The sequence below is a fragment of the Leptinotarsa decemlineata genome, unplaced genomic scaffold (assembly GCF_025532065.1).
Source record: "Leptinotarsa decemlineata unplaced genomic scaffold, Ldec_3_MD MMD2_P_RNA_scaffold_2, whole genome shotgun sequence".
NCBI classification, from domain to species: Eukaryota; Metazoa; Arthropoda; class Insecta; order Coleoptera; family Chrysomelidae; genus Leptinotarsa; species Leptinotarsa decemlineata.
The window spans coordinates 5,535,052-5,557,495 of record NW_027412529.1 but is presented as its reverse complement, the minus strand read 5'-3'; the positions used below and the strand labels follow the sequence as shown (position 1 = coordinate 5,557,495).

Genomic DNA, 22,444 nt, shown 5'->3' with positions numbered 1-22,444 from the left:
AACATCAATTTGCTATAATAACCCAAATTGAGGAACATTCCCCATATACGGAAAGAAAACTTTTCACATATATTCATTGGGCATACTTGAAGACTGGCTATAAATCAAATTATCGAAAGGAACAATTCGTTCAGGCCAATTACTTTCTTCAACTTTTACATTACATTTTAGATTGAATGCTTTTTAACTATACAGATAGTGTCGACAGAATATTTCCTTGACAACAAAACATATTTTGATTAATTCTGAAAGTTCAATTAAAAAACTAGTTACAAAATATATTTTAATTTTTGTACTCGACATTCAAACAATAAATACCATTTTCAAATATGAATGATTTTAAATTACACCACAAAATTATTTGTTTCTTCTTTTGAGTCGAAGTTTCGCCTGTGTAGATCTGCATTATCAGGGTCAAGTAGATTTTCCAATTCGCAGTCAACACTGCACAGATCTGTAAATATAAAGTTAATGTATAGTTAATTTCAAAAAAAGTTCTGTTGAAAGACATTTGTTGTGAATAAATTCATGGTTTGCCTGATCTCCTGGGCTTCTGAACTTATGTAACATTTCAACAATTACCAATAAATTCAAAATCAAATCTGTTTACAAATTGAATTTAGGGTTCAAAAACGAGAACTTTGACCAATCACCAGAAATGCAATACTCTTCTCGACGCGCGTTTCAGCAACCAAGTTAGCGTCTTTAGGAGATGATGAAAACTGGCAAAACAAAATATTTGCTATACTTGGGTGATCTAACGCAAAGGTTGCGTGCTCTACGTGTAGAATTTTTGGGGAAATCTGTCGACTAACATGGCTAACTCGATTTCATTTACGTGGGTCGCTTTAAAAAAAACGATAGATATCGTTTATATCGCTGTTTGTGTGACGGTACAGACTTTCGAATTCTTTTACGTGATAATCACATCACATCAAGTCACATCTCATCTCCCTTGAGAGGGAGATGAGATGTGACTTGTCATGACATTGAGATAAAATATTATTTTAGGTTATGTAAGCATATGCTTGACAGTTTCCCGATTTCTTTGAATTACTTTTGTGAATCCATAAAAATCTCTAATTTATCAACAGTGTTGATCATAAGGCTATGTTGCGAAATTTTTTTTATGTTAGTAATAGAAATATTTACTTATTATGGTGAGTACAAACTTTAGCTTTTGTGTTAACCTATTGGACAGAAATCAAAATATTTTACTAATAATGTTACATGTGGGGATCCTCTCTAGTGGTATTAGATGACTTTAGTTCGCTCAGCGAATAATTTTTGCCGGGACAACTCAATCTATAATATCAGTGAGAACCAAACGCACCTATTAACATCATATGTAGATTGGCCATTAGTGAAACAGGAATTACGTCTCATTTTTGGACACATTTTTGGGAATTCCATCGTCCAGACGTGACATCTACCGGACATATTTAAACTAAGCCAGATGGTAAAACAAAAACACAGAGTCCTCTCCAGCTGTTTTCATGTATTGCTGTGAGTGAAAGTAATTTATTTTTAACTGTACCTGTTCATCAGTTTTTCATGTGTATAATGAACTCACTGAAAAACTTTACTCACAAATTTACATTAAAATTACTCAAACACAACCCGAGGGTCGGGCTATCTAACGGGCGCGTCCCCAGGTGGCGGATAGGGGCACGGCCAGGGGACAAGGGACCCTGTCCGGGAAGCCAATATGTGGCCTTACGGACCGGATCGCCGGACTCCTGGTCAGTGGTAGAAATAAGTAGGATGAGGGGAACTAAAACTCCCCAAAAGCCTTTGCAAAACATGCCACCGTGAACCAGCCTACCCAAGCTAAGGTGTAAGGAATCATGCCGACAGCTGAATGGCCGCAGGGTGATATGCGGTTACGAACGATCCCCTTGGGGAACCGGGCGAAACCTCATTGTAATCAGCCTTCGTCTGGTAATGCGAGGCTCTGCCAGAGGTGACCAACTATTCCCTTGCTACTCGTGGGAACACACATATATGAAACAAACTAACAGACACAACAAAAATCAATCCCGAGGCTGGACAGAAGTGCTCACCTCAATCTATGGCGGTGGCTGGGGATGAACAGAAATGTCCACTCCAATCTACCGCTCGGAATGAGGCTGGACATAGCAGATCACCTCGTGATGTAATACAAAGGCGGCGGATTTGTGGCGCCGAGGCCAAAAGAAGAAAGGGAGTGAAAGAGGTAGGAGTGGCAGCAACTATAAGTGCACCCTCCCCCTCCCCCACTCCACTTCCAACAGCAAGGCACTTCCTGCAACGGGCGCCAAGATCTCCGCCTTGAATAAAGGCAAGGAACTGGCTGCCCCTGCAGAAAAGCGCCCTCACTTGAACACCTCCACTAGGGGAAACCCAGAAAAGTTGAAGAAGCCGCGCAACGACAGTAATGTCGCTGCACCTTCCAAAACTTTTGCGGAGGCCGCCGTGAGATACCTCAAGGTTGCCAAAGAGAGTGTGTGTTGGGTGAGTTTTGGCCTACACTTGCCGATTCAAAGATGTTTCCTAGTGACCTGTCCACCTTCCTAGAAAGGACAGGATGTACGATGACCTAGGAGGATCACTCCTCGGGAGGATGTACAATGGGTCACATGTGGCCCAAGTGCTGTGGGTATACACTCACCCTCCCTACTATATACATACATACAACTCAAACACAAAAAACCCCAAAACAATCAACACAACATATGTTCAGTTATTCCGATCAGCCGTTAGCAATTTGTGTAGCGCCATCATCGGTAGAAATTCTCTCCTATATGGACCTTTTGTTTTTATATTTTGAAAAATATATTTTGAGATGGCAATCTCAATTTGAAAATCAAAATATACGAATATTTTACAAATTGGGTACTATATGTAATGTAAGGTTACTTGGATCATTACTTTTGGAACACCCACACAAAAAAACGGTATCATTCCATTTCACCCGGTACTCAAATGCGAAATGCGAACGATCGAACGATAGAACGAATTCATCGATTACCGCTCGAAATATATTTTCGAATTTGACACAGAGTCATATGTCAACGAACATCAACATAGGGCTTTTTTTTCCATTAACCTCACTAATTTGTTTCTACGATAAAATATTAGTATTGGCTATCGACATCATTTTGCGTCAACGTCAGAACTAATCCACTTGGTTTACAAGAATTTCTGAAACAGAAGCAGATGTAGCACATATGCCCGACTGATAGTTTCAGTTTCATTTAGAAAAAATGAACGATATCATTGATGTTCCTTTTACCTTTAATAATCTTCTCTAATTCCTCTTTGGAATTGAAATACTTGAAATCTTCTCGAATAATTTCTTGAAATATCGACACCACTTCTTTTCTCACATTCAAGAAGAACAACGGCTGTTTTCTCATTATGAATTCATTTATTAAAGATGAAATCCCTTTGGCTGCTGTAAAATCTGCACCTGAAAATAGAATTTTGATCATTTATCGATTCTATTCTAGTTTGATTGTTGATGATTCCGAAAATGCAAATTGATCAAATTGAAAAAAAATATTAGGAATTGGGGTGAATATCATTCAGGCGTGACACGGAATCATTATTTGTTTGTATAATATTGGCAGAATATTTGATAGTGAAATTATTTTAACTTGTAAGACTTACCTAATATATATCTACAGTCTATGACGACTGGAAGGTGTTTGGAAGTTTCACCTGCTTTTCCTACGTTTGTTTTTATGAAATCGATAGATGGAAAATACAAACTGTTTTCTGGCGTGATCATGATATATTCTTTTCCATCGTGAGTCTGAAAAATACGAAGAATTGAACATCCAAATTCGTTCTAGTTCCCCAACTATAACTATGAGTCAGACATTTAGTGTTTGTAATCCCTAATGTAGATGAAAAATCATGACAGCGAGAATCATTTTCTATATAGTCTCCACATTTAGACTATTATAACAAACGAATTATTTTTTGAATTGAAAATTTCAATATAGACTTTAAATTGTGACTACAAACCCAAGATATAAATATCCAACGATTAAATTTATTGTCTTTCATCAATCTTTACTACTCCGGTCAGAGGAACTTTTGAGTCAATTTGTTAATTTGTGATGTAGTCAGCGTTACTTATATTTGAAAAAGGGCCACCTGTCTGCGAAGAAGTTTAAAATTTGAACTTCCGTAGAAAGTTCCGTTATTTCTTCTGAAAGGAAATGCGTTGACAGTTTTAATTGTGAGTTCAAAGTTATAAGTGTGAAATCTCAGTTAAATTAGGACAAACGTCTGTAGACAGCAATCGTCACATCTGCATTTAGTGCTCAGCATCACAGATGTCAGTTAATGAAAATAAAATCTAACCTATATCCTAACCAAAGCTATATTTGAACTTCCATAGAAAGTTCCGTTATTTCTTCTGAAAGGAAATGCGTTGACAGTTTTAATTGTGAGTTCAAAGTTATAAGTGTGAAATCTCAGTTAAATTAGGACAAGCGTCGGTAGACAGCAATCTCGTCACATCTACATTTAGTGCTCAGCATCACAGACGTCAGTTAATGAAAACAAAATCTAACCAATATCCTAACCAAATCTATATTCAATCGACTTTAATACATGATATGTTTTCCATGTTTCAGTTGCACTAGTTGAATCAAACTTCGGCTAGGTGTTTCAAAATTGTATGTCTAGTTTTTGTTCGATTAACAGTAATAAATTAATTTGCAATAAATGCTGACATCCATTGTGTCGAGTAGAAAGTGTTCATGGGGGGAATTTGCTGTGTACAGACGCTGATCGTAATTTACAAGTTATATGTGTCAATTCACGGTTGTAAGTGATAATTTGTCAATTCATATTCAGTTGTAATATGGAATTCACATTCATCACAGTAAATTCATACATATAACTGTAAGAAACCACTATCGACATGGGTGGAAAAAAACGCGGGGCCCGAGAGATTGGATAGAAATTAGTCAGTAACAGTTACTTGAGCCAGCCAGGCGAGAGCATTGTTATTCATTTAATTTTTTATAATATCTAGCCTGGAAAACGGGTGTTGTTTTGTTCGTTAAGTTCAATTGTGAATTGATGTATTTTTGGGTAAAATATATTGTTTACGATTATTATATCTGCTTTTCTTATATAACTGTGAATTATTGTGGTAAGTATTCAAGGTGAGTATATTTTTTCTCAATAAGTAGGTACTGAAATATAGTTGGCAATATTCGCAGATAAATTGGTCGAAATTGATAAATCGTTCGAGACGTTTCGGAGGAGCGCGACCATAAACATCGTGATTCAAGATTTTTATATATTAGGTTAGCAAACATTTCAATGTTAGGATATTCTTGTGAAAAGACCTTTACAATTCGAACTTCAAAAAAATTAAGAAAACTATCGAAAACAATAGCACATGTACATACAAAATTGTCTTGGGAGGAGACATCTTATTTGGGAGGGGCCTCTAAGGTTTTTTTTTGCATAAAATATTGAAATAAACCACACATTTAATATTATCCACTCTAATGAAGTATTTTGTTGATGACGACCCAGATTTTTTTTGTATTGCAGCTATTTTAATAGTTTCAAAACAATTTGGCATTACACATATTAAGACACATTAGTGTGGAAATTTTAGTTTGGTTAGAGGTAATACCAACAACTAAAATGAAAAACTTGATATAACTTACATAGAAGTTTAAAAACTATATCAAAACCAAAATGAAAGACTTAGAGTTTCCATTGGATACTCGCTGGGAAAAATACCTTTGCTTTTTCTACGTAGACTGTGGGTCTTGCTGAAGAATGTAACAGGAACATCAGATTTATTCCAACTCCCAGCAAAATCCCGTATTCAACACCAACGATCAAACAGGCTATGAATGTAGCGAACGTGCACAGTAGATCTTTTTTACTAGATCTCCACATTGGTCTCACAACTTCGTATTCTATCATGAAAATGACGGCACTCACTATTACAGCCCCCAAAGAGGCTTTTGGGATGTAGGCGAAGTAAGGCGTGAGAAAACTCAAAGCTAACAGGGCCATGATTCCTGTGAATACAAAAAATGATAAGTTATAGTCATAAGCCAATGTGATTATTTTTTTTATAGAAAGAAAGGAAAAAAAAAGATATGTATATAATGGGAAAAATAAATTGAAGTTGATCCAAGGTACAATGAAGTTTTATAATACCTGTTACAATTCCCCCAAGGGAGTTTGGACGCCACTGGCATGATTCACTGCAGATCTCGAAAAGGATCCAGTGATAGGCATCGAAGAAAAAAAGGAACCAAATATGTTGCACAATGACAGAGTTAATAGTTCTTGAGTGGCGTCGATTGTGGAACCACTAGCTGAAAATAAAAAAAAATCACTAGCTGATGATACATAATCACCATCTTTTTGTATCAACCACATAACCCGTATACTTTTTGATTGATAAATAATAATAAATCTCCTGGATTAGATAACATACAAGTATAGGTATTTTTGAAACAGTGTTAAGGGTTAGGTCAAAAGTGTGTATGTGAGACAGAGACAGAGATGAGACACACTGTCTGACGACAGTCCGATTCTCTGCATATGATGATTCAGACAGCCCCACAAATATTTGGTTTCAAGCTCCGAAGGGTGTATGAACGCCTTGGAGTGAGCCAATCCTGAAAGATTTTACCAGAAGGCCTTAGATCTTCTTACCATCCAGGTGTTTAATGTTTGTTTGGGTAAACCTAAATCGATGCCAATGACAGATTATGGTCCGATGAAGCTGCTTGCAGCACCCTCCTTTACAAGGGAGTCAGCAGACTCATTGCTTTCCAGGCCAGTATGGCCAGGAATCCAGAGCAGAGACAATCTGTTAAGTCTTCCTATCGAGGAGAGTCGTTTTTGGCAATTTGCTACCAATTTAGACGTTGCTCGTTCCAACCTCTTGGCACACAATTTTCGCTTGAAAAACAGTCGCATAGTCCCTAGGCAGGTTGATATATCTGTCTTGGGTTTGCAACTGAAAATACCTGCACCGGAACCTGAAGGTGTTATGGATCCATCTGTGAACCAACAAATAATAATAAATCTTCTGGATTCGATAACATAAAAGTATAGGTATTCTTGAAACAGGGCCAAGGGTATTTTCCGGGTTTTTTGGCCACGGTCTGCAGGTTTTTGACATTATCAAAAGTGATGAGGTAACGGTCGAGGTGCCCGAGTTGTTCTCAATGCAGAAACTACAATGTTGGATTTGTCTCCGGTTCTATATCATTGCTGGTGGGCGTGGCTTCATTGAATTAAATGACCTTGTTTGTGTACAGTTAAGGACAGGCAGCTAGATTTTACTAATGTACAATGCCTCTTCCTTTTTACTGAAATTATCCCTCTGTTTCTAAATTTCTATAGCCTTTTTTTATATTTATTTTTGGGACAGTAATTTTGAGTTTAAAGGAGTATTTATGTATCTTTGAATGAAACAACGTGAAAGTCTTCTTTGTTGGTTGGTTTGTCCGAGGTGACAGTTTCTCTTGTGTTCAGAGAAACTAGTACCTACACTTCTTTTCGTGGTTCCAATGTAGACCATTAGGGTATACCGTTAAGGCAGCCGTTGAGATAGACCGTTAAGGGAGCCGTTTGAGAGAAACACACGATGTGAAACTAATTTTAAGGTCAACAAAACTATCGAAGAAAGTCTAAGGAGTATACTGGATCCTTTGTAGCTGCGGGTCTACCTTAACGGTCTACCTTAACGGCTTCCTTAACGGTCTACAATGGTTAGGATGTTAGTTTTTGGTATATTGAAAGACAACCTATTAGCATCACACCAATCTTTAACTTTACTAATATAATTCTCAATCATTTGATGCAATTGTGTGCCATTTTTATCATGCCAAAATATTGTGGTGTCATCTGCAAATTGAGTGAACTCTCCGAAATATTAATTGAGGCTAGATCATTTATACAGACTAAAAAAAGGGTGGGTCCCAGAACTGATCCTTGAGGTACCCCCCATCGATTTAGATGTTGATGATTAAAACCTGGTTCAGTAGAGTTTACAGTTCGATTTTCTACAAATTACGACACTTCTACTCACTGAATATGACTTAATAATTTGAGCTGAGTTTTTAGGTAAAAATTCCTCAGCTAGAGGGCCGATGTCAGTGATATACCTCTTCCTTTCCATACATCAGTATCGTCTTCAGTTGTAACACATCTAACGCCAACATTTTTATAGGATTTTTTAGGGTGATCTTTAAAAAACGAAATTCAATCGCAAATATGAATGAATTCGCTATAAAAATTCAAATGGACAATTTATGAAATAATTACCAGTTTTCACATGAGAAAACAGATTCCGAAGAGGTAAATAATTCAGTAAAATCTAGTCATTCAGCAAACCGTTATTTTAACAATCTCGACACGTGTTTCGATCACCAAGTGATCATCTTCACGAGGAAGATCAATCTTCCTTTCGCTGAATATTTAATTATATCCGACATACAGAGGTTAGTCTGGCTGATGTTTCTTATTCATCCAATAGCAGGACCATACTGAAATTATTTGAGTAGATCACCTATAGACCGGTTTCTAGGTGTCAACTCTCATCAGTACAGAAAACATATGCGAGACTAACCTCTGTTAGGTACCTTGCATGAACGTCTGTCGGATATAACTCAATATCCAGCGTGGTATCAGTCGGGGAAGTAGTTGTTTTCCGACAGGCATTTACCAGAACCTATGGTGTAGGTTGTTGGGAGAGATGAATATTTCGATAGAAATATTGCTTCTTGTATACTAGTTTTGGTATTTGTAGATAATTCAATGACAAAACAATCAAATGATTTTGATTTAAAGAGAATCAAAAGTCAAACTTTGATGAATTAATTACTTTTACATTCTCTAACTCTAAAGCCAACGGGGTTGCCTTTACTGTGTTAGTTATATTTGGTTTTTCTGAGTTCTCAGTGGAGTTTCGTCCAGTTACTCAGTGAAATAAGGTGGGACCGATGTGTATATGGAAAACAAAACAAAAATATAAAAATGAACTTGGACGAAAGCTCTTAGGAAATATAATATACTTACCAAAAGCTTTAGCTATCGCGACATTTCCTAAAACAGCGATGACGGGAACCAATACAATCGAACTTCCTAAATCCGAGATCATACCACCAAAAGATACAGTGTGATTGTTCAAACTTGTCTGGAAAGGAGGTGGTTTGAATTCGGGCAGACCCGGTTTCACTTGACCTGTTAGCAGGAATGGAGAACCTATACCCCTGGATTCGTATAAGTAAGCCAAAAAACTGCAGAAGATCACAACAATGGCATTTCTTGAAGTCGAAGTCAGCCACAGGGTATATTTGACGATGCTTTGATTTTTTGTGAGCTTTGTGTTTTTCTTGTGCAGACGGACGTCCTTCAATTTCTGAAAGCGAAAATGAAGAACAGAAGTATCAACTAGTTAAACTTTTAATTGTTTAAATGAACTATAATAATATTAATAATAATATATTTAGTTTCGTTTTCTTCACTTACTCTTAATGACATCAGCACTACTATGCAAGACACACCCAGGCCGAGATCAGCCATTCTAGTTTCATGAATTTTATGTGAAACTTCAGTAATAGTTTCCAAGAAAGTAGATGCTTTTATTTTCAATCCGAGAAGGCTTTTCAACTGAGATGTACCTATTATCACAGATGTTGCTGATGTAAAACCAACCGTCACCGGTATAGATATAAAATCTATGAGAACACCTGAAATTTAGAACAGAAAAGAAATTTTTAGAAGCAATGCTTGGCACTCAACTTGATTGAATACATATTTGAGGGGATAGTGAACGATTAATTATCCTGGTGTAGTGCGATAACTTTGGAGAATGTTCGTAAGGGTTCAATTGTTATACAGTGCATTTCTTTAATGTTTCCTCCCCTTTTATTTTTTGAACGACTCAACTCAAAAAATTGAAATTTGGGATAATGAAATTAATGCATGGATACTTTCTTATGGAGTGAAATTGGTAGATGAAACTTTTAAGATGGCGACTGGGCGCCATCTGGGAAAAAAATAAATGGAAAAGGAGGTCTTGTGACACATCTTTCTGAAGCTCCTGGCAAATGTTTCACAACCTCAGAATATATTGTCAATATCTTCAAATACTACAAAATGGCGGAACTTTAAATAATTGCCTGAATACATTGACATTTAACTACATAATATGAGCTAAGGGGTAGGCGGGGAATCACACGCAGCGGGCAATGGTACGCATGGCCCTGTATGACCAAGCGATCGTAGAATGTCGGTGCTAATTGGATAGACTCGTGGCACACATGCATTTCAACAACTCTGTTGCGGTACATTTCAGTTCTACGCTTTTGTCACAGACCATATACCCTACACGGTTCACGTAGGTTACTTCACCTTGAATCCCTTTTTTAGTACCGATACAAATCTTAAGATGGCACTGTAAATTTGTTCTTTGGTTTTATGTCACGGACCCACATATATTCTTGTGGTTTGTGATGTATGTCAAAAATAAGAAGAAGAAGAACATGTGCATAATATATAAAAGATGGTCATGTGACTCATGTGTTGTTGGTCTGTAGTGTTGTTGTCTGACTGTGTACCCTAGTGATTATTTATTTCGTTATTTTGATTGTTTTACAATGGTTTACCACAACAAATGTTGCGTTCCTTATTGCAAAAGTATATCTAGTATAAGACATGCGTTCCCTAATCCAGATAAAGATATAAATAGGTTCAAGAAATGGATACTGGTAATTAATAACTTGGAACTGATGGAAATGGACCCAAAAGAAGTTTACGGTTCTAGAAGGCTGTGTGATAGTCATTTTGAGGCAAAATACATTTCTGCTTGGTCTCACAAGTTATTTGGGAACGCTGTTCCAACTCTAAATCTTCCGGGTGAGTAAAAATTTTAATTCGTGAAACTTAAATGAAACAGACTTTTTTATAGGTTCAACAGACCCAAATGATGTATATGATACTCCATCAACATCTAAGTCTTCAAATAGTTCTGCTCAAGAAAGTACTCAATTTAATAAGTTAGTCATTGAGATTCCAGAATTGACGAATCTTCTCACAGTATTGAAGGTAATGAATATAAACATACAGACATATATGGTGGATCTTTCACTAGAAGATTGTGTTACCCAACGTTATCATTTCTCACTTCTTTTTATGATATTGTCCAAGTGATAAACTATTGTTTAGATAAACAACCATACTCCAAACATTTAATTCGTATAATTGAAAATACAATATGAGGCAAGGTTAGCTTTGAGTTCTTATCTTGCAACAAAGAGGAACATAAAAATAATATAATTCAATTTGTTATAAAATTCACCATAACAACTATCACACATAATTGGTGCAAGCGTTTAATTCAAATTATACAGGGAAAATCGAAACTGTATACAGGTACGAATGTAATTAAATTACAAGCTAATAAAATTCATTTGAACAGAATAAAGAAAAAGAATTCTAAGCAACCTGAACATATAATCACACAAAATGTTTAATGTTGAAATGTTCTGAATAAAAAATCTTTAATAATTCAGCTGTTTTTTTTAAACCTTATTGTCCTGCAACATAAAGCAGTGGTTAAGAATTTGTTCTAACTATAATTTTTACATTGTTTGAAGTCCACACAACACTCAATATAAAGTGTAGTTTGAGACTCGCAATTCGCTGGAATTTCCAAAAAACATTTGAATAAAATGAATATTCCAACTATATACAACATTTGAATATCCCGCGTCCGTCACCATGGTACTGATACAAATCTTCAGATGGCGCTTTTTTCCGTCTCTGTTGTTTAGAATTGCCGTGAACCGTCTAGGGTATATGGTCTGTGGCTTTTGTTCGTTAGATATAGACCATTTTTAGTTTTCGGCATTTTTATTATAGCATTTGTGCGTGATTCAAGTAAAGGTTAAGTATTACATTTTTATTTCAAAGTTGCTCTATTTTTTTTTCATGAATGAACTGGCCCCTATTGCACCAAATGCGGTATACATTTCGTGGCAATATCGACCAATAATTTGTTCAAATAGCTCATAAGACAAACGACGTAAATCGGGTAATGTCATCAGTACATGTGTTTCAGCTGCACATATTGTTGTTTCAGCTGCCTAACAAGTACGTGAGAAAAACAAATATCGCTGGTTGGACCGAGGATACTTTACAGAAAGCTCTTGAGGCAATAGATTCTGGTAGAAAAATTCGAGAGGTTTACAGATCATTCAACATTCACGAGGCAACACTGATAGCGCACAGAAAGAACAACAACTGATCTGGTCCAAGACAAGGAAGACCCTCTATGAGGTTGAAACTCAAATGGCAAGTCACGTTCTTAAACTAGCTAAATTGTTTCATGAATTGACTCAGGTAGAGTAATGAAAACTTCCGTTTCAATATGCAGAAGCCAATGGCATACGATACGATTTTAATAAAACTCGCCAAGAAGCAGGCAAGGATTGGCTGCGACTATTTCTCGAGAGAAACCCCCAAATTAGACTAAAATAACCTAAAGGAACAAGTGTCAATAGAATTACTGCTTTCAATGAAGAATCCGTTAAAACTTTGTTTAGAAAAATTTAAATTTGGTCCAAGCAGAATCTTCAATATTGACGAAATTGGGATTTCAACTGTTCAGAAGCCAATTAAGCAACTGGGACTAAAAAGCGTAAAACAATTTGAATAAAAAATATCTTGGTAACGTGGAAAGAACGTAACTGCCATATGCGCAATGAGTGCTTCTGGGACTTTCATTCCACCCCTCCTAATATTTTCTCGGAAACGAATGTCTTCTATATTGACGAAAAATGGACCACTAGAAGCGACGAAAAATGTTTTGTTCAGTGGTTACAGCGTTTTAAATTGCATGTAAATTCAAGTAAAGCAAACCGTGTTCTCCTGGTGCTCGACAAGCATTATAACCATATATCCATTCCGATTTATAAGTATTGCAAAGATAATGGAATTGGCATATCAATACCGCCACATACCTCCCACCGTTTATAACCTCTCGATACTTCGTTTTTCGGCTCATTCAAATGCGCTTTCAATAAGGAGTGCAATATTTTTTTGAAAACTGGCAAGCAAGAGAAAATAACTTTCACAGATTTGGCAGAAATATTTAAAAATGCCTACGTTAAAATTGCGACAATGGAAAAAGCTATATCAGGATTCAACTCATCTGGAATCCACCCATTCAATCTAGATAAATTCACCAAAGATGATTTTGAAGTTGCTAGTCAATATTTGCCTAATGTATCTGATGATTTGGTCTCCACAAATCGGCCTTTTGCAGTAAAAAATCATTTGCAAAAAGGGACCTTGTTGGCAAATTTTAATTTAATTTCTGAAATAAGTTTAATGTTTTTGTTAAATATTCAAAATATGTTTTAAGTTTTCGTTTTTATTGAGTTTTAATTATGAATAAGTTCACTTTTTTAAATTTATGATTTTCTCTAACTATTTTCAATAAACACGATTTTTCATTGCCCGACAAAAAGCGTATCATCAACCGCCGTGAAGGGTAATGGTACAAAACTCGGGTTTATCTGTTTTATACCAACTCCTTTCATTTTGTAGAGAATTTGAGATGGCTATATTGAAGGGAACATATGAATGAACGACAATGGCAAATCTGCAGTTTTTACCGATAAAAACATTTGATTTATGACAAATAATGCTTAGATGCGTACAATTACCCTCCTCTCCCCTAATGAGCTTGAGGTCAGTTCAGAAGAGGCTCGAAATGATTGTCTTGAACTTTTTGACATATGAACAGCCTATTCGATATTTCACGCCGAACATTTTCGAACACAGTAACGTCGATATCTCTACAAATATGTATATTCTCTGCTGTGTATCCAATATTGAAGCAAGTTCAGTTTTGTATTTGTATGTATTGTATTTGTATACCTTTTGCTTCGAATAGCCCCATAAAAAAGGCCAAAGGTGTCAAATCTAGCGAGCGGGCTGGCTCGCCAGATTTGACACTTCGCAATCTGTAGGACCTCGACGGCCAATCCAATGACCGGGAATGGTAGTATTTAAATAATTTTTTCCTTGTCTGGAGTAATGTGGTGGTACTCCATCTTGTTTGAATACAATATCTGTATCGAATTCATTAGGAGTCGCTTCGACGATTTCAGTGATGAGAGGGTCAACTGTAGTTTTCAAAATATTCAAATATAGTTCCTCTGTTAAATTTTGATCAATAAATAGAGGTCCTTCAATATGGTTTCCAATATTTCTGCCCAAACCTTATTTTTTTCTGGATATTGGGTATGTGTTTCCCGGAAAACGTGGGGGTTGGTGTCACTCCGTTTACCGTTTAAAAAAATGTACATTCGTCACTAAAACAAATATTGTGGAGATAGGTAGGATGCCTTGCAATGGTTTCCGTCATGATTCCGCAGAATTCTGTTCTTCGATCAGGGTCAGCTTCAGTTAATTGGTGTACCATTTTAATTTTGTATGGATGATACCTATTCCTCTTCAAAAGTCTCCACACAGTAGAAGGAGACACCTCACAACCATTCGCGACGGAATAAGTAGACTGTTCAGGGTTTACTACCATCTCATCAATTATTTGCACTTGTTGTTCTTCCGGAATGGACGGATGACCTGGGGAATTTTTGTTATGTATCCTACCGGTAGGTGTGAATTTGGATACAACTTTCCTCAAATATTTTCTACAGATAGGACGATTCGAAAAACGTTCATTGAAAATCCTTTCGATCTCGTGAAAGTAACGCGTCGCACCGTAAATAAAAATCGCTTCAATTTTTGCTTCCAATGGACGAGATATGACCATTTTAGGGATTGTTGACGTGGTACCTTTTTATTAGTAAAACCGAAAGTTAAATGAGAATATTCTAACTGATGTTCATTGTCGTACTGACATTTTTTGGCGTTTTTATAAACAAAAAATAACTTAACAAACCTTATCGGGTTGTTGGAATTGTCATATGGCAGATAAAAAGGACTATTTCTAGAAATATCGATATTAATGTGTTTGTCTTCAGAAAATTATCGAATATTCCGCCATTTTGTAGTAGGTGAAGATATTGACTTCATATTTTAGAGTTATGAAGTATTCGTCAGGAGCTCCAAAATGATGTGTCACAAGACCCCCCTTTCCATTTATTTTTTTCCCTAATTGGCGCCCAGTCGCCAGTTTGAAAGTTTCATTTGTCAATTCAACTTTAAATAAAGTATTCATGCATTAATTCCATTATCCCAAATTTCAATCTTTTGAGTGGACCTATTCAAAAAATAAAGGGGGGGGGGCATTAAAGAAATGCACTGTATAAAAGTTCTATGCAGTCGCACAAATGGCAGATTCTATTCCGTAAGTGTAGCGTTTCAAACTGAAATTGGATTTCAATTAATAAATTACTTTCATGGTATCTAGTTGAGGTATTTTTCTTTTTGACGATTTCTCGCGAAGTGCGGAGAATAAAAATTGAAAGCACGAGCAAGAATTTTGGTTACTCACCTAGATGTAAAACTGCCATCACTATCTGAACTATGCCTGACAGAAAACAGAGGAGAATAGCGTAATCTACATTTCTGTCTATCACTTGCTGGTATGTCATCAAAGCCATTAGTGCTGTAGGTCCTATGGTGATGTCCTTGATACTACCAAACATGGTGTAAACGAAGCATCCGATGAAAGAGGAATAGAGCCCATACTGTAATTTATTCAGTACTTATATCACTATATGTCATGGAATTGGCCGACATTTGATGAAAATCCATAATGCGAGTACGAATTCTAGTAAAATTTTATTTTTAGATGTTCACTAAACCGCAACACGTGTTTCGCTATACAATAGCGAAGCTGGGGTATGTTCATACCGAGTGAATTCTACCTAATTAGTGCTTTATATAATATGACAATTCGAATCATATGAACTTCTTCCTTCTCAATGACTAATAATTTCACCATAGTTTCGATAGGTAGGTTGCTTCAAAATTTTTGTCCGTCGAAGTTCCGCTTCACCCACCATACTCCCCAGGCGTTTCGCCAACCGACATGAAAACGCTAGAGAAAGCTATTGTATAGAGAAACACATGTTGCGGTTTTGAAAACTGTCCAGCAAATCATCAGAATTCTTGAAACTATTAATTTCTGAGCACTCCGAAAGATTGTGTTTTGGAACTTTCTCTCCCGAATCTAATGCGTCATAGTCGTGGTTAGACTTATGCCCCCCTGTCAAAAGTTGGTTTGCAAATGTGGAATTGGTCTTCACAACCAAGAATCTACTCCTATGGTCTTTCATTCATTAGGGAAAGTTATCCCCGGTTGGCCAATATACAGTTTTGAGGAAGAACCATAACTCAACCTATTACCTCCTGATTTATTGTCAATATCCTATGGAACTTACTATCGTTTCTCAAATTGCTATAGACCTTGGTAAAAGGCTCGTTCTTGTCGTTTTTTGGAAAGAATGTAGTCAATAATATTAACCTCGTAACCGTTGTTGGGAACAATCCGCTAACTGTGAGTAGCATTCCTCCGCTACTCACAGTTAGCGGAGGAATGGAAGACGCCAGTAAACTATATGGAGGAGATATCCAACAAGGCCACAGACGTACAAGTCCACGCAAAATAATCCGAGACCATCATATATGTATCCGAGATTGACGTAGCGACCGACGAGGACGCAGTAAAAACGGGCATTGAAGAGGAGTTGGGGCTTAACGGAGCAGTCAGCGTAAAAGGTATGTAACCAGGAAGGACAGGTAATTACACAGCCGTGATTGAACTTCCTAAAGATGCAGCATCGAGGCTGAAAAGGAAAGGGGAGATTGAGATAGGATGGGTACCATGCCGAATATGGGAGAGGATTCCAGTAATTCGGTGTTTCAACTGCTTAGCTTTCGGGCACAGGTCTAAAGAATGTAATGATCGAACCAAAAGCGACGAGTGTCGCAGGCCACAAAGCAAAGGAATGCCCAAATAGCCCTCACTGCAAGGAATGTCACGAAAAGGGCAGAAACGCGGAACATCGCTCCGACCAAACAAAGTGTCCACTCTTTAGAAAATTCATCGATCAGGAAAGGCAGAAAAGGCAGCGCAGAAACGGTGACCGGAAGCGCATCACAACCAGTGTGAGCCAGAATTAAATTCAAAGGGCTACAGACAAGAATGTAATGATCGAACCAAAAGCGACGAGTGTCGCAGGCCACAAAGCAAAGAAATGCCCAAATAGCCCTCACTGCAAGGAATGTCACGAAAAGGGCAGAAACGCGGAACATCGCTCCGACCAAACAAAGTGTCCACTCTTTAGAAAATTCATCGATCAGGAAAGGCAGAAAAGGCAGCGCAGAAACGGTGACCGGAAGCGCATCACAACCAGTGTGAGCCAGAATTAAATTCAAAGGGCTACAGACAAACCTGAGTGGATGAAGGATAACAACCATGACGTGGCAGTGCTTTTACTGAACAGAAAAATAGTCAATAGTCAAAAGTCAAGGCCTTCGAAAGCTTTATTTCTATCAAGACAAAGGGACTGACAGTAATCTGCTGTTACATATTTCCAAACATCCCCATTGGAATCTACAAGAAAAAGGTGAGTGAAATCATAGAAGTCGGAAGGTGAACAAGAAAACGATGTATCATCCTGGGAGACATAAATGCCAAACCGTTCAATGGGGCTCTCCGGTCTCTGACCCCAGGGAAGACTATTGGGCAGAATGACTCGCGGCGCTGGATATGGTAGTGATGAACACGGGCCTGGAACCTACCTTCACACGGGGGAAAAGCCGATCATAATAGATGTCACTTGCTGCACCCAGGACGTGGCCCTGGGGGTTGGAGAGTGGAGGATCCTCACGGAGGAAAGCCTCAGCGATCATCAATTTATTCAGTTCTCCGTTGAAGGAATAGGAGTTCATACTTGGACTAAGGTGGAGTATGACTGGGAATGTTTTAAAACACTACTGGAATGGACATTGGAATTAGCTCCAGAAGACATACAAAATGGGGCGTCAGGGTGCCAGGCGACCATCAAGGAGATACTGAGAAAAGCCTTAAGCAAAGCACTGGCGAAAGAACTGAGAATCCGTACTGGTCGAATGATGAGATCCAAGCGAAACGGGAAGAAAGCATCGTTCTTTCATGAAGCTGGAGAGCCATCTACATGAATGATCCGACAAGCCATAGTATCGAAGTTTGTCAAAGGCCTTAGAAATATCAAGCGCAACAGCTCTTGATTCTTCATTTTTCTCGGTTGCGTTATTCCAGATATGGGTGACATACGATAGAAGGTCGCCTCCTGTTGATCATTGTTTCCGAAAGCCATATTGATGATCGCTCAAGATGTTGAAACCTTCCAAGTATTAAAGGATATAGTGTTTTACGACTTTTTCCATGATTTTTGATATCACTGATAGCAAAGCGACTGGTCTATAGTTATTTGGAAGATTTTTCTTGCCTTTTATTGGGAATAGGCTGAACGCGAGCAATCTTCCAACAAGAAGGAAAATCCCCTTTCTTGTAAGACAAGTTGAAAAGTCTGCAAAATACTGGTGCGAGTTCATTTGCGCACTTTTCAAGTACGATGACGGGCACTTCATCAGAGCCAGACGCCTTGTTGATATTGAGCTGTCGCTAGACGCCGTCGAAAAGTAATTTCCGGCATTGTGGATTCTAGTGTGGTAATAGTGGGTGCTGGCTTTCCCATAAAATCGACTGTGGAGTGGGACGCAACTTGTTCAGCTAGTAGATTTGCTTTTTCTATGGCTGTTGTTGCAATTGAACCATCCGCTTGTGTTAGTGGTGAAATTGTAGATTTTGTAAAGTTCCGATTAACAGCTTTAGCTACCGACCAGAAGGATCTTGACCCGTTGGGATTGACAAGCAAACTTTAACCAAAGGGGTTTATAGTCTTAATGTCGGGATTTATCTCGAAATTGAGACTTCAAACCCGAAATTTTGACTATAATCTAAAAATTCCGAAATAATATAAACATTTTTTAATCAACTCGAAATTTCCAGTTTTACCCCGAACGTTTGAGATCAACTTTGAAATTTTGACTTTGAAGTCGCAATATCTAGATCAGTGATTCCCAAAGTGGTCCAGATGGACTCCCAGGGGTCCACGAGAGACTCGACGGGGGTCTATGTTGGCGTGATTTCTTTTAGTTAATAACTGAAAACTTGGCAGGACTTCACCTATTAAAAAGCTTAGCGACTGTTACATTTAAAAACTTGCAAATACCATATATCATTTCCTTAATAGCACAATCAAACAATCAATTGATTAATTAACCAATCAATTCTCAGTTTTTATTCGAAAACTGTTAATTTGTGGTTGGAACGTAGCCACGACGCAAATTTTCATAGTTAGATCTATAACATATAACATTGGCATTAGAGGGTTCCTTCTGGAATGGATAAAATATTTTATGTAAGATAGGAAAATGGTAGTGACTGTGAATAATGCAGTATTTGACAATGCAGTATTTGATATTCAAGATATTATCCTTGGGGTATCACAGGGATCCATTTTAGGCCCACTGCTTTTCTCTATTTATATAAATGATTTTCCGAAGTATATAAAACAAGGTTTCATTATCCTATTCGCAGATGACACTACCATAACAGCTTCCGGAAATACTGCGGAGAAGCTAGAAAATAACATTAATTCAGTCATGGATGACATGATTTCTTGCTGTGATATAAATCAACTAAAACTGAATGAAAGTAAAACAGTACATTTAAGCTTCGCGTTAAGGAAAACAATGAAATTCAACAACATCCAACTATCGTAAACAGCCAAACTCCTTGGTATGTTTATAGATAAAACCTTGTCTTGGGAGCCCCGTATCGATCATGTATGCAAAAAATTGAATCAAGCGTTATTTGCAATACGACAGATCGAAGAAGTGCTATGTTTAGATAGTATCGGAACTGTTTACTATTCATTGGCATATTCATATATGGCTCAAAATGTGGGGTTCTTCTGTGGGGGCAAAACATGTTTTTATTGTTCAAAAGAGAATAATTAGAACTATCTTTGATATTGCACCCAGGGATAGCTGCAGACCTGATTTCTGCAAGAACAAGATGCTAACGTTACCGTGTATCTATATATATAAAGCTCTGCTCTGTGTGAAAAATAATGTACCCAATCTGAGAGATGAATCAATAGTTCATAACTATGCAACACAACATATTATACCATTTAAAAAACAAATAAAGGAGCTATTGACTAATTAGGGATATTGAAGCGTAGAGTTCTTAGAACGGGATACACTGTTATCATGATAATTGCTTTCACTGCATTTCTTTCATCCTAGTTAAAGATAAATTTACATATAGTTGTATGTGTATGTGTGTTTGTTTTATTTTTTTATATATGTATATAGTTAAGTAGCTACCTGTCTTAAGTGTCCGATCTATGTTATACTGTGGACCGTTATTATTATTTTATATAATGTTCATATTTTTATTTATGACATGTCTTATATCATGTAAATGATCGAAAAGACGAATAAAGTTATTATTATTATAATCTTCACATTTCCTGTCGAGTTTTGGGAATGTGTTAGAAATGTAGCTGCATGGGGTCCACCAATAAAATTTTGACTAGCCTGTGATCAAAAAAAGTTTGGGAATCTCTGATCTGAATTTTCGAAATAAAAAGCTGCATGGGGTCCACAAATAAAATTTTGACAGTAGCCTATGACTGAAAAAAGTTTGGGAATCTCTGATATAAATTTTTGAAATCAAAATCAAAATTTCCTGTTTTCAACTCCATACTTCCGTATAATCCAATCAAAAAGGCTGCCTTTGAAAAGTGTGCCCCCCCTGCTGAATAAAATAAAACTATTTCTGATGAATATGAACTGGTGAAAATTTGGCAGAATTAATTCCAGCATAGAAACATAAAAAATTCTAGTATGTAAGAAATATTTAATCTCTTACCTCAAACATGCCGGAAACTTAAAATATACATATGCATACCTGGGGTTCAAGTCCTGCTAGAGTGGCGTACGCCAATGCCTGCGGCATAACCGTCAGCCCGACCGTGAAACCTGCTATCAAATCGCTTATCAATTTCCGGCCGTCGTATTCTCGGCCCCATGTCAAGATTGGAATTCGGTGCGCTACTAGGTTACCCAATTTTTTCGCAAACGACATCCTGGACTACTCATAAGGTTGTGTAAACCTGCAAATAGAAAGAAAAAGCACGTGTATGGCCAGCCGATCACTGGGAACTTTAGGCTAGCCACACACTAACAACTTTTTAGTCGCGGTGATTGAATTCGCCCGTTGTTGTTGCAAGCGCCCACCGCCAACTGATAGTTTCAAATTGGATTTCGTCGAGATCGAAACCGTTTATCTTGTTCTAAGGAAGATGAAATATACAGTACGTTGCTGATTTTCACATCCCTGAAGTATATACTGTGTTCCAGACTTATGCCGTCAGTTGAAGGTGGTGCACGTGAAAATTTTGGAGGGGAGAAAACAACAACCCAAGTGAGAAGGGGTGATTCGCCAAAAATCCTTGTACGTCTCTTGCATTTAATAGAGTTGAAATTACCAAATAATGAAGAATTGAAAAAACAATTCAAATTAAAGAAATACGAGTATGAACAACAACTTATTAATAGGAAAAGCGAGTGGCGATGAATAATATTCACGAGTCGTCTAATAGACCAAAAACTATCTGGGAGCACATCAACACCAATACAGGAAGGAAACCTAAAAAAAAGACAACTACGACGATATCTGCCGAAGAATTCAACAATTACTTTGTGAATATTGTAAATGAAATAATCAATGAAATTCCACCTTCGAAAGCTAATTTCTCGACACATCTGGGTAAATCCCCTACTACCGTAGATGGAAATTCACTTTTCATCTATCCTCCAACAGAAGAAGAAATAACTGATATAATAAAATCATTCAAGAATGACTGACATCTACAACCACTCAGTGTGTATGTATTAAGAAAACCTAGATGCATTACTAAAACCAATAACTCAGATAATAAATAATATATTAACAACTGGAATATTTCCGAATAAGCTAAAAATCGCAAAAGTGATACCAATATTCAAATCAGGAGATACAACATCGATATCAAACCACAGACCAATTGCATTGGTCCCCATTTTGAGTAAAATTCTGAAAAAATAATTGCAATACGAATAGCCTCATTTTTAGAACAAAATAACTTATTCACGAGTTCGCAGTTTGGATTTAGAAAGCGGAAAAGTACTGCTGGGGCAGTTTTTGAGCTAGCCAATTTCATAGGAGAGGGATTCGAAGACAAAGTATCAACCTTGGCAGTATTTGTTGATCTGAGTAAAGCTTTCGATTGTGTCTCAAAAAATATTTTACTCGAAAAGCAGGAATACTATGGTCTCAGAGGTATATCTCTTGATTTGATGCGATCTTATATGACAAATC

The 22,444-nt window shown here is 37.1% G+C and overlaps 1 protein-coding gene across 1 annotated transcript in view; it reads right to left on the bottom strand.

Annotated features, from left to right (window-relative positions):
- Positions 1–269: 269 nt before the first annotated feature.
- The window catches only part of LOC111514239 (sodium-independent sulfate anion transporter), a 37,933-nt gene continuing 15,758 nt past the window's right edge, over positions 270–22,444 (bottom strand). The window contains exons 2-10 of the mRNA XM_074182217.1: positions 20,993–21,197; positions 15,515–15,710; positions 9,517–9,737; positions 9,064–9,406; positions 6,197–6,347; positions 5,758–6,055; positions 3,652–3,796; positions 3,275–3,451; positions 270–454 (exon numbers count right to left, since the gene is read on the bottom strand). Coding sequence (XP_074038318.1) covers positions 345–454; positions 3,275–3,451; positions 3,652–3,796; positions 5,758–6,055; positions 6,197–6,347; positions 9,064–9,406; positions 9,517–9,737; positions 15,515–15,710; positions 20,993–21,169 — 1,818 coding nt within the window. The 5' untranslated portion in view covers positions 21,170–21,197 and the 3' untranslated portion in view covers positions 270–344. The remainder of the gene's footprint in view (positions 455–3,274; positions 3,452–3,651; positions 3,797–5,757; positions 6,056–6,196; positions 6,348–9,063; positions 9,407–9,516; positions 9,738–15,514; positions 15,711–20,992; positions 21,198–22,444) is intronic.